General features: G+C 44.6%; 1 protein-coding gene across 2 annotated transcripts; it reads left to right on the forward strand.

The window, feature by feature from the left end:
- Positions 1 to 3,153: 3,153 nt before the first annotated feature.
- On the forward strand, positions 3,154 to 11,542 carry PRDX4 (peroxiredoxin 4). Of its 2 annotated transcripts, XM_014960448.1 has the most exons (8): positions 3,158 to 3,411; positions 5,699 to 5,816; positions 6,828 to 6,944; positions 7,522 to 7,644; positions 8,008 to 8,138; positions 9,816 to 9,850; positions 11,041 to 11,087; positions 11,413 to 11,542. In XM_014960448.1, the coding sequence occupies exons 1-8, from the start codon at positions 3,180 to 3,182 to the stop codon at positions 11,414 to 11,416; spliced, it is 807 nt and encodes a 268-aa protein (XP_014815934.1). In that variant the 5' UTR covers positions 3,158 to 3,179; the 3' UTR covers positions 11,417 to 11,542. The 2 variants fall into 2 exon arrangements, with proteins under 2 accessions (XP_014815933.1, XP_014815934.1); XM_014960447.1 differs by lacking the exon at positions 11,041 to 11,087 and having other exon boundaries at positions 3,154 to 3,411.
- The last annotated feature ends 50 nt before the right edge of the window (positions 11,543 to 11,592 follow it).

An 11,592-nucleotide genomic window follows, 5' to 3' on the forward strand; every position in this document is an offset into this window, starting at 1 on the left:
CAGAAACATAGAGGTTGGAAGGGACCTTTAAGATCATCTAGTCCAACCATCAACCTAACTCTGACTGAAAAAAAAAAAAAAAAAAAAAAAAAAAAAAAAAAAAAAAAAGAAAAACAGTGGTCTCACTTCATCCGAAAAAAAAAAAAAAAAAAAAAAAAACAGAAAAGAAAAACCCCAACACTAAACCATATTCCCAAGCACCGTCAGCTCGTCTTTTGAACACCTCCAGGGATGATGCCTCAACCGCTTCCCTGGGCAGCCCATTCCAATGCTTAATAACCCTTTCAGTGAAGAAATTTTTCCTAATATCCAATCTGAACCTCCCCTGGCGCAACTTAAGGCCATTTCCTCTTGTCCTATCTCCTGTGACTTGGGAGAAGAGACTGACCCCCACCTCTCTACAGCCTCCTTTCAGGTAGTTGTAGAGAGCAATAAGGTCTCCCCTCAGCCTCCTCTTCTCCAGGCTGAACAACCCCAGCTCCCTCAGCCTCTCCTCATAAGACTTACTCTCCAGACCCCTCACCAGCTTCATTGCCCTTCTCTGGACCTGCTCCAGCACCTCAATGTCTTTTTTGTGGTAAGAGGCCCAAAACTGGACACAGCACTCGAGATGGGGCCTCACCAGTGCCAAGTACAGGGGGACAATCACCTCTCCGGTCCTACTCACCACACTGTTCCTGATACAGGCCAGGATGATGTTGGCTTTCTTGGCCACCTGGGCACACTGCTGGCTCATGTTCAGCCGACAGTCGACCAACACCCCCAGGTCCTTTTCTGCCCGGCAGCTCTCCAGCCATTCTCCCCCAAGCCTGTAGCACTGCATGGGGTTGATCCCGTTGGTCTCAGCCCATCGATCCAGCCTGTCCAGATCCCTCTGCAAAGCCCCTCTACCCTCCAGCAGGTCAACACTGCCACCCAACTTGGTGTCATCTGCAAGACAAGAGATGGGAAAGGAAAGGAGCTCCTCTGGAGAGGAGTCAGAGCTTCGGGAGAAAGGAACACTAAAATCACGGGTTAAGAAGTGCAAGCATGCCTGCAAGGTCTTGTTTTCCTACTTCCGTGAATTTAATTTTGTGAAATATCATTTTAAAGGGTGGATTCTGTTGTAGGAAACCAGAAAAAATAGTAGGATTTGTTCAAGACAAAATGCATATTGATAGGTGCCTTGCTAATCCCTTTCTTCTTTTACAGAGCCTGTAATCTTGGAAAATGGCCCTGAGCATCCTCTTTTGGCTCTGCTCTTTACGTGCCTGCTCATTTGTACTGTCCATTCTGGCATGGGTACCGTACCATCCTGAAGGTACATTTATCACAAATCACCTGCAGAGACAGGATGCGATGCAGATGTTCCTCTGTTAAGAGCCCGACATCATCAGCCTGGGGTAACCTTTTAACTGAACCACCAGTTTTCCCAGAGGATGGTATCCACAGTGCTCCAAGCGCAAAAGATTAATGATGTCCCAGCTCTCTCACATCTTAATTTTTAAGGCTCCTGGTTGCAATTTAACAGATATACTTGACAAACAACTCCAACTGTTCCAGTCAAACTGATACACCTAGCATAACTTAGTTCGACCAGGCATTGTGCTGCAAAGCCTTACCTACTGCTTGTTACGACCGACTTATTGTCTTCAAAATCATGATTGTTATTCAATGTGCTGCTGAATTACCTTCTAGCTATGCTTGCGTGTCACAACTATGTAACTATTTTGTGATACGAACCACAATCTACTCAGTACTGAGCAAAATGATCTGTCACAAGGTAAACTTGAACCAAGCCATCTGGGCCACAGAAATGTTCAGAGGGCTGGAGCACCTCTCCCATGAGGACAAGCTGAGAGAGAGGGGCTGTTCACCCTGGAAAGGAGAAGGCTCTGGGGGGACCTTATTGTGGCCTTTCAGTGCCTAAAGGGGGCCTACAGGAAAGATGAGGACAAGCTTTTTAGCAGGGCCTGTTGCAACAGGACAAAGGGTAATGGTTTTAAACTAAAAGAGGGAAGATTTAGATTAGATACCAGAAAGAAATTCTTTCCTGTGAGGGTGGTGAGGCACTGGAACAGGTTGCCCAGAGAAGCTGTGGATGCCCCATCCCTGGAACCATTCAAGGTCAGGTTGGACGGGGCTCTGAGCAACCTGATCTAGTTGAAGATGTCCCTGCTGATTGCAGCGGGGTTGGACAAGATGACCTTTAAAGGTCCCTTCCAACTCAAACCATTCTGTGATTCTATGAATTAAAGGCACATAGTAGTCTCATGTCAGTTTAACCACACTCTTAACGCAGCCACCACGTGCACGCACTACGCGGAGTGCATCCGCAAACAGCCGCCCAGCTGGCAGCAGTTCAAGAAGTGAGACCTAAGGCAGTAAGTACACATTCTCACATGTTGTGTATTCATTAGGCCAGAACCTACAAGGGGCACTAAGTATGGCCCCGAGCGATGAAATGCCCACAGAACCCACACTGCCAGGCGGGAGAGATACCAGGCAGCCAGTCTCCCATATTGGCAGTGTCCTTCTGCGACCACGTGCACGGGAGCACACACAATCCCTCTCCCAACACACACATACATTCTTCTTGTCTCTGTTTCTCTAGACACGTACGTGATCCCTCCAATATCTGAAGGGAGCCTACAGGAGAGCCTTCTTTGTCAGGAAGTGTAGTGACAGGACAAGGAGTAATGGTTTTAAACTGGAAGAGGGGAGATTTAGATTAGATACCAGAAAGAAATTCTTTCCTGTGAGGGTGGTGAGGCACTGGAACAGGTTGCCCAGAGAAGCTGTGGATGCCCCATCCCTGGAGGTGTTCAAGGCCAGGCTGGATGGGGCTTTGAGCAACCTGCTCTAGTGGAAGGTGTCCCTGCCCATGGCAGGGGGGTTGGAACTCGATGATCTTCAAGGCCCCTTCCAACCCGAACCATTGTGCGATTCTATGAGAATTCACCCTTTCCTCCGGGGCTGGGAAAGGGGGCAGCCCACAGGCCTCTCCCCGCCGGCGGGGCAGCACTGCGGCAGCCCCATGGCCCCCGCCTCTCCTCAGGCAGCCGCCGCGCCGAGCGGCCCCGGGTCGGGGGGGCGGAGAGGGCCTGGCCGTGCGGCCGGCAGCCTGTGCGAGCGGAGCGGCCAAGCTCCTCCCCGCCGCCGCCCCTCCGCCGCGGGGACGTGCACTCGCTCGGCGGGCCATGGAGGCGGCGCGGCGGCTGCAGGCGGGCGGCTGGGCGAGGGCCCGGCGCTCGGCGCTGTTGCTGCTGCTGGTGGTGGCGGCGGCGGCGCTGGGAGGCGAGGCGGCGGAGGAGCCGCGGCGGCAGCGGGGGGACGAGCAGTGCCATTACTATGCGGGAGGCCAGGTCTACCCGGGCGAGGCGGCTCGCCCGCCCGTCTCCGACCACTCGCTCCACCTCAGCCAGGCCAAGAGTAGGTGCCGGGCGGGGCTGGGGCTGCGGCTGCGGCTGCCGAGGGAGCGGGGAGAGGAGAGGCGAGGCCCCCGCGGCGGGCGGGAGATGATGCCGGGCGGGCTCCCTGCTTCACGCGGTGCCCGCAGTGCGCCTCCGCTGGCGCCACGCTGAGGGAGGTGAAGGAGGGGGGCGGCGGCCGTGGGGCCGTTAGTGGCTGCGGGGGCCGTTAACGGGCGGGGGGCGGCGGCGGCCTCCCCGGGCGCGGATGGGGAGAGCGGCGGGGGGCGCCACGTCAGGCCGAACGCACGGCAGGGCCGGTTTGCGGCCCTCCCTCCCTCCCGGGACCCCCGCTGCTGAGAGCAGCCCCCGGCCCGCCATGGGCCCCCGTCGGGCGTGTGCCGAAGGAAGCGGCGGCAGCAGCTCCCGGGGACCTTCCCTCCGGGAAAGCGGGCTCGGGCCGGGGGGGCTCGGCAGGCCCAGCGCCCCCCTTCCAGACCCGCCTTTCTGCCGTGGTAAACAGCCAGCCGTTTCACAGGCGGTCAGCCGGGGGCTGTAGTCCCAGAGACGGCGACCGAGCAATGGGGGACGCTTTCCCTGCCATCCAGGAGTGCTGTGCTGCTGGCGCTGCCCTTAGAAATAACCGAGCGGTCACCTCTCCTAATGTCTGCCAGTTAGTACTGGGGCTTGGCTCATCCCTTGCTTTTTGTGCCTTGTGATTTAAATACTTCACAGCAGACCTAGGCATGAGCATCTTTAAATGGAGTTACAGCGAGGTGTCGTGGGGTGGCTGTTCAAGCCCTGTTCTGCAGAGCAGAGAACGGAGAGAGGTCGTGTAGAAACCAGAGAACGGAGAGAAGTCGTGTAGAAACCATCTCCGCTGTGAGAATATACAGCTTTAAGTCTGTTTTCTCTGCCAAACAGAAATTTAGAAAGGGGTCAAGACACAACGTAATTTTATTATATTTCTTTTCATTCTCCCTCCTAATCTGAAGGTCGTTTGAAGAGAAAGTCTTGCTGTAAAGAGATTAGAATTGGGGTGTCACTATTTTGTGAAGAGCAACATGCTTGAAAAATTTTGGAGAGCTCAAAATAATCCTTAATCCTTGCTTTCACTTGAAAATAGTCCCATACCTGCAAAAACATTAGAAGTCTAAGTCTTGAAATCTGATAAGAAAGAACTCCGCAGAAGTCTTGAGAAGAAGAAGAGCATTTCATCAAAAAATTTAAACTGAAATTATCAGTCACAGCTCCCCACTCTCTGTACTTGTATTGCTGTGTCCCTTGTGGGTTAGATCAAGTGAAACCAAAGCAGACTGCCTTCCTGCTCAGGGGCACAATCTGATGATTTATTTTTTGCAGTCCTTGTTGTACATCCTTACTTACTATACTCTGCAGCTGTGGGTTGTCCTAAGAAAAGGAGAGCCCAACAACACAGTCATCATCCAGATAATATTTAAGATTCCATATATTTTTCTCTGCAGCATTTCCCTAATTTCCTGGAGCTGTGTGTCAATGTCCTTGACATCACAAGTGTATTCAGGTCACCTTGTATCTGCAGCATATGCTATCATTTGTCTCCAAATTCACGTTGCTATGAAAATAGTATTTGATAGAATAATTTTTAATATTTTAAATTCAGAGTTAATCCCTTTTGATAAGAATAGTAAATACATTTCATGCAATTCAATTGTTTTTTTTTCTTAAAACACAACTATCTTCAAGTTACAGTTTGCTTAGGAGTTGTAATTTAATGTATATGCACTGCGTTTTTAGGCATTTGTCTCTAAACCTATTGCAGCATGTATTTTTTGTGGACTTAAATTGCAGGTATTTTTTCATGCCTAAAAAGTAACCATATGAATTTGAACCATTTTAAGCTTCTGGTTCACAACAGCTACTCGTAACAGGATAGTGAGAGTTCCTGAAACTTTACACAGCTTCTCCTTTAGTCTAACAGATGTTCTGCCATGAGCTGGCAGCGCACACGTGGTCTGTTCAGTGTGCCCAGATAAGGTTTGTGTGGCCTCGATTATCAGCAATCCAGAGGGCTCATGTATAAGCACAAGTTGGTCAAATTATTTACTTTCCATGTGTACTGAAACCTGCGTTTCTTCATCATCCTGAAACCTCTGCCAGCTGTGAACTTTTAAAAGTGGTAAAAAACCCTCATTTTTTTAACTGCAGTAGGTTGCTTTTCAGGCAACAGAAAGAACAGTTGTCCTTGCACAGCAGCTAGCTAATGAACAGCTTTGTTTGAACACATGCTTTGTATTCTGACTGTTAATTGGACGTCCTTTGTCTTTCAGTCTCCAAGCCAGCACCTTACTGGGAGGGAACAGCAGTCATTAATGGAGAGTTTAAAGAGCTGAAATTAACAGATTATGAAGGAAAATACCTTGTCTTCTTCTTCTACCCACTTGACTTGTAAGTAAGACCACTGTAAGCGTACCGAGACTGAGTGCAGCTACACTAGACTCGTAATTCATTAATTTTTCTCTTTTTTTGAGGTCTTGATCTTTTGTTTGGTAAGGGTTTGGAGGAGAAGAAAGGAGAACAGAAGAAAATGTATTCTTTGCACTTTTGTTTTCATCATGCATTGGTAAAATTGTAACACAGTTCTTGTCCTAACAAGTGTGTCCACTAATTTGTGCCCCCACAGAAAAAAATATCTTTCAGTGTGTGGTACCCCGTCAGGCAACCTTTATTTTCTGTATCATGCTGTAAATTGCTTTGGCAAACAAGACAGCATTCCTTCTATATTTTCTAGAGTGTCTGTAGTGTATCTAAGAGATGGCATTTTCCCTTTAAGCTCATCCCATAACATCCTAAGAACACTTCCCATTACCTTCCTTTATTTGGAATGAAGTAACTTTATTGCTTGAGTGAAAGCATCTCTGCTTTCTACCAATCCCATTCTTTCCCACAAAATGAAGAGGACAGAGATGCATAACTACCTCAACATTATAAAGGAAACAGCGTTGCTCTTGGCCTTTAGCTTCAGCACTATAGAAATTGTGATCTCTACCACTTTATTTATTCTGTCATAGAAAAAGTTCAAGTCAAAATAGTTAAAATTTGTAGATGTGCATGGTAACAACAAATTATAGTATGTTTCTCTGATGAAAAAATGGCATATTTTGCTTAAATTCAGCCACTAAATATTTGTAAAATCCAAAAGAAAGTAACTGTAAAAACAGTTGTATCCAGACTGTAATCTAACTGTAGGTTTATAATCTTCAATAATAAATGTTTCCTAACTAAGCTAGAGTCTGAGGCTGGAATACTTGTCAGGCAGCATTTCGGTTAAGTACTTGAAGAAGGAATAAAAAATAAGTAAAGCTGCAATCATTTGTGATAAATCCACAATTTTACGTTAAACAGAACTTGCTGGTTGTTTCATGAAATTTTGACTTTACCTTGTTTTAAATTTTCTAGTACATTTGTATGTCCAACTGAGATAATCGCCTTCAGTGACAGAATTGAAGAATTCAGAGCAATAAATACCGAAGTAGTAGCATGTTCTGTGGACTCAAAGTTCACTCACTTAGCGTGGTATGTATCTTATCCTTGTCTTTCACTAAACATTATTCATGGGTCTATCTTGGCTGCAGAACTGTATCCCCAGATTTTTAGCCTATGAAGGTGTATCATAATGTGTAAAATGGTGATGCTATTGATACAAATGTTTAAAATATTTTTCAGTGGTAAAAATTTTTAACCCTAGTGCATGGAAGTACCTTTATCTTTGAAGCTCGTTTAATATGTATTGCTTGAAAAATATCATGTCTCAGTCCAAAAAATAATACAAATAAATTAAAAAAGAGGAAAAAAAAAGAGATAGGGATGCAAGTATCTGTAAATGCATCACACTGTGCTCACTTCATGAGCACATTGGTATAAAACAAGTAAGATTGATAAGAAAGAGGTCATTATTAATAGCTGTGGCCAGAAGCTGCAAAAGATCTACTGAACGTTTTGCTCAAACCATAAATAGCATTTATCTCCCTTGTGTGCGGAACGAAAAAAATAGTCGCACTAAATCCTTCTGTCCATGCTCTTCTGGTTTGTGACTTCTGCCTTTGTGTAGGGAATATAGTCTCTATGACATCTATTCTCATTTCTTTCAAAGGATTAATACTCCTCGAAAACAAGGAGGACTGGGACCTATGAAGATTCCACTTCTTTCAGATTTGACACACCAAATTTCAAAGGATTATGGAGTATATCTGGAAGATCAAGGGCATACACTTAGGTATTTCACTTAGTTACAGTTCTTTTCTTTTTTCTTTTTTCTTTTTTTTTTTTTTCTGGGGTAGTGCTTTATATCTAAAGAAGCATTTGAAATGTTTTTGAGAGCAGTTTTTGCTTGGGGATTCATGCCAAGAGACAAAATAAATATTGGGGAACACAAAAAGATAGTCATAATGAGGCAGAAGAGTGGTGGCGGTTAATATCCTGTTTAACTGTCATCAGCAGAAACCTAGGGCAGGGCAAACACCAGAATCTCTGCAGAGATAGAATCCCTCCCATCCAGCAGACATAGAATAGTGTGTTAACACAATGCTGTAATTGGTTCTGTTTCCTAACACACACACACACAAAAATGTTTTCACAGAGGCCTTTTCATCATCGACGATAAGAGGATCCTTCGACAGATCACCATGAATGACCTTCCTGTCGGGAGATCGGTGGATGAAACGCTTCGTTTAGTACAAGCATTCCAGTACACTGACAAACATGGAGAAGGTGCTCTTTTAAATGTTTTAAATATTTCATTTTGAAGATTGCTTTACTTAGACTGGAAGCTGTATTTGTAGCTATTTGGAAGAAAGGTGCTCAGTAGCATTAGAGACTGGCCTCATGCAGTGAATGAAGTGGTTTGATTGCCCTGCTACACAACTCTGTGGTCCTGGTACCTCTGTAGGTTGTTTCTAGTGTAGTAATTCACATTTTGTTTGAGATCCGTGAGAATGCAGAGATAAAGCATTCTTTAGTCATAATTAAGGCATTATGTACCATCTGTCACAAGCCTAACTCTGTACAAAATATGAGGCCTTGAAGAATCAGGCCAAATATTTTAGTGTGTTTTGGCATACTAAAATAATTGAGATGCAGGCCATCCTCATTCCGTGTCATTCACTGGGGACCTGTGACAAGTAACTGAGAGTGTTTCATGTCAAGATACATGGGGATACTGTGAGAGTTAGATCACCATTACATGTGGTTTTTTCACAAGTGCTATGTGATCATCTCCCCCTGACGAAGCTTTCACTGGATTCAGATCATTACTGTGTCTCAAGAATTCATATTCCCCCAGTTCAAGCATAGGGTGAACTTTTAACAGTTCTTTCAATTTTCTTTAAATTATGTGTTTAAATAAACACACCTGTTTATTTAAAGATTTTTTTTTTTAAGTATTAATATACATCTTCAGCAGCTTAACTTCCCGTTCAACTAAGTTGCACCTGGCATTTGAAGGTACCTTTATCTGAAGGTACAAATCATTATTATGCTTCGCTGTACAGATTTGAAAAGATAAATGCTAGTACTTAGGCTCTGCACTTTTAACTAAGGAAATTTAGCCTCTTACTTAGTTACAAAGCTGTCTTACAGAACGTTGATCTGCAGCGTGTTTCCAGGGTACCACATTTCCTTCCAGCTGTAGGTAGAACCTCACCAGCTTTTGCAAGAATGGTGAGGAGAGCCTCCCTAGGTGCCTTATTGGATTCTGTGCACAGAACAGAAGAATAGTTCTCCACAATTCCTAACTGGGTTTGTGGTGTTTTGTCTGACAGCGTGCTTTAGAGCAGTGCAATATGACATAACTCATTGGGCAAAGCCTCAGAGGGAGAGCTCTGAATAGACAGGAGCTTCACTCCAGGGTGTGCAACTGTGCAGGTGATCAGAGGGCACTCAGCCAGGCTGTGTGTGAAGCACACGCTATAATCCCTTTATTCCTGAGCAAGGCTTCAAATAAAAGTCTCTCCATCTCTTGTGGAATTTTTGAACTGATTTCTTTGCTAGAAAACTTCCCCTAGCATTGGTTTTAAAGAAAGAAAGATAGGTCTCTGTGTAGCCACCTAAATTTTATCATGAAACTTTTGTTTCTACTAGAATAGGCATTCATTCTTAGATACTGCTGTGCCAGTACCTTGTCTAGGAGGTTACAGGAATTAAACCAAGGCATAGACATCCAGCCAGAGAGACGCAGTTTCCAGTTAACAGAAGTGGTAGGTGGTTTCAGGTATAAAATGTTATGACACCATACCATGTATAAAGAAGACTGTGTATTTAGTAGTTGCAGATATTTATGTGTGGCACTTGTGTGCTGGTTTACTTCAAGTGCAGAAAGAGAATATTAAGTTTACAAAAGTAACTGTTTGTAAAAATGCTTTTACTAACTTTGTCCTTTTATTTTTCCAGTTTGCCCTGCTGGTTGGAAGCCCGGCAGTGAAACAGTAAGTCACTGTTTATATTTAAATGCACGTACTACTGAAAAAACACTCTGTTATCCTTTCTACTAAAGCCAAATCCAAAATCTTTGCAACTTTCAGTGAGATGAGTAAGAACATATTGTTATAGTTGCAGCTTTTGGATTACCACCCATTTCATTAGGAGCTCGCTTCCCTCACACTAGACATATTCCAGTTGTTTCAAATTCCCTGTGTATGAACAAAACTCTCTTGAGCAGCAATGAGTTCACGATCAAGAACCTTTTTTCCTGTTAACACCTGATGAGAGGAAGTTGGAAACTCTTGAGTCTGTCCTATCTTCTTGGCTACTTGTCCATATAAATTCGTGGCTCTGTCCAGTCTTCCTGTGGATCCTAGGCACTACCCAAAAAAATAAGGTACAAGTTCCCAGGCTGCTGTAGCGCCTGACAAGGCAGTGGTGCCACCATCAGAACTCCAGCAGAGAGCACTCCTTTGCTGCCCGATAGCTCTTCCTCCTTTGTTACAACATGTGACTCCCAGCAGCAGAGCCAGGGGTCAGATAAACACCCACTGAACTTGTTTGTGTTCTCTGGGCTCGGATGGAGCCTGAGCAGAATAATGAAACGTTCACTAGAGCCTGAGCCGCCTGGTCCAGATGAGATCACTGGCATTTGTTTGAGCATGTGCCTTTCTCCTCAACCAGCTGGTGATGACAGGGTGGTGTTTGTTTAAGAGCTGGCTCAACAAAACACAGGTCCCAGCAGCCTCTAAGCACAGTGAGCTTTGTAATTAATAGTAAAGACAGTGGAATGTTAAACCCATGTTTCTTTGTTGGATGTGAAAACTTCCCAGGCTGACTGGAGGCTAGGAGTCACCTCTTTCAAGCCAGCAGGAGAGTGTCTTAGTGAGGGAAGCTGGATATTAAGACTGTAAAATAAAAAGAGGGCTGGCTGGCCTAATAGATACATTTTGGCACTGCAAAGTTCTCCATAGGTTACCTAAATAATACGACATATTGACATATTTTCTAAAAGACAGTCTTACAATGTTGAGATTAACAGCTCCGGTCCTACCAATTTAAAGATCTAAACCAATACATAAGCATTCTCTTTCTCCTCTGTGCAAAAGATGCAGGTAATTTAAGTAGCAAAGTAGTTCAAAAAGACTTTCTTGAAGATATAGCCACACCTTCTAAATGTGTTTGATTTAATTAGATCAAACCAGAGGAAGCCATGAGAGTGTGGTGGCCAAGGGAAGAACTGTAAGTAAATTTTAAGACTTAATTACAGACATTAATTTATTAAAGTATCTTGCTTTTGGGGCCAGCAACATTAAGTATGTGCTCCCAACTGTCAAAATTCTTCCTTTGGTAGGCTGCACTCTCTCTTCCCCCACTTAATGAAATCTTTCTGCTACTCTTAAATGGTAACATAGTATCAAGTCAACTGATAAATTACCCTTTGGTGTTGCTTTGTGGGTTGGCTCAGCATCATATTCTGAAATACAATGCTGTTCTGGTTTTCTAGTTTGTTGCGTTTGTGTGGTTTTGTTTTCAGACTAACATTTTCATTTTCTTTCTTGCACAGATAATTCCAGATCCAGCTGGAAAACTGAAGTACTTTGATAAGCTAAACTGAAGTTTGCTTCTGCTGGATTACATAGGTCACCTTCAACTTGATTTTTGCCAATAAAATTTCAATAGTTTTGTTACTTTCATGAGTTTGACTACTATGTAACTGCAGTAGATGGCTAAAGGTCTCCTTGCT

Source organism: Calidris pugnax, unplaced genomic scaffold (genome assembly GCF_001431845.1).
Source record: "Calidris pugnax isolate Ruff unplaced genomic scaffold, ASM143184v1 scaffold188, whole genome shotgun sequence".
Lineage (NCBI taxonomy): Eukaryota > Metazoa > Chordata > Aves > Charadriiformes > Scolopacidae > Calidris > Calidris pugnax.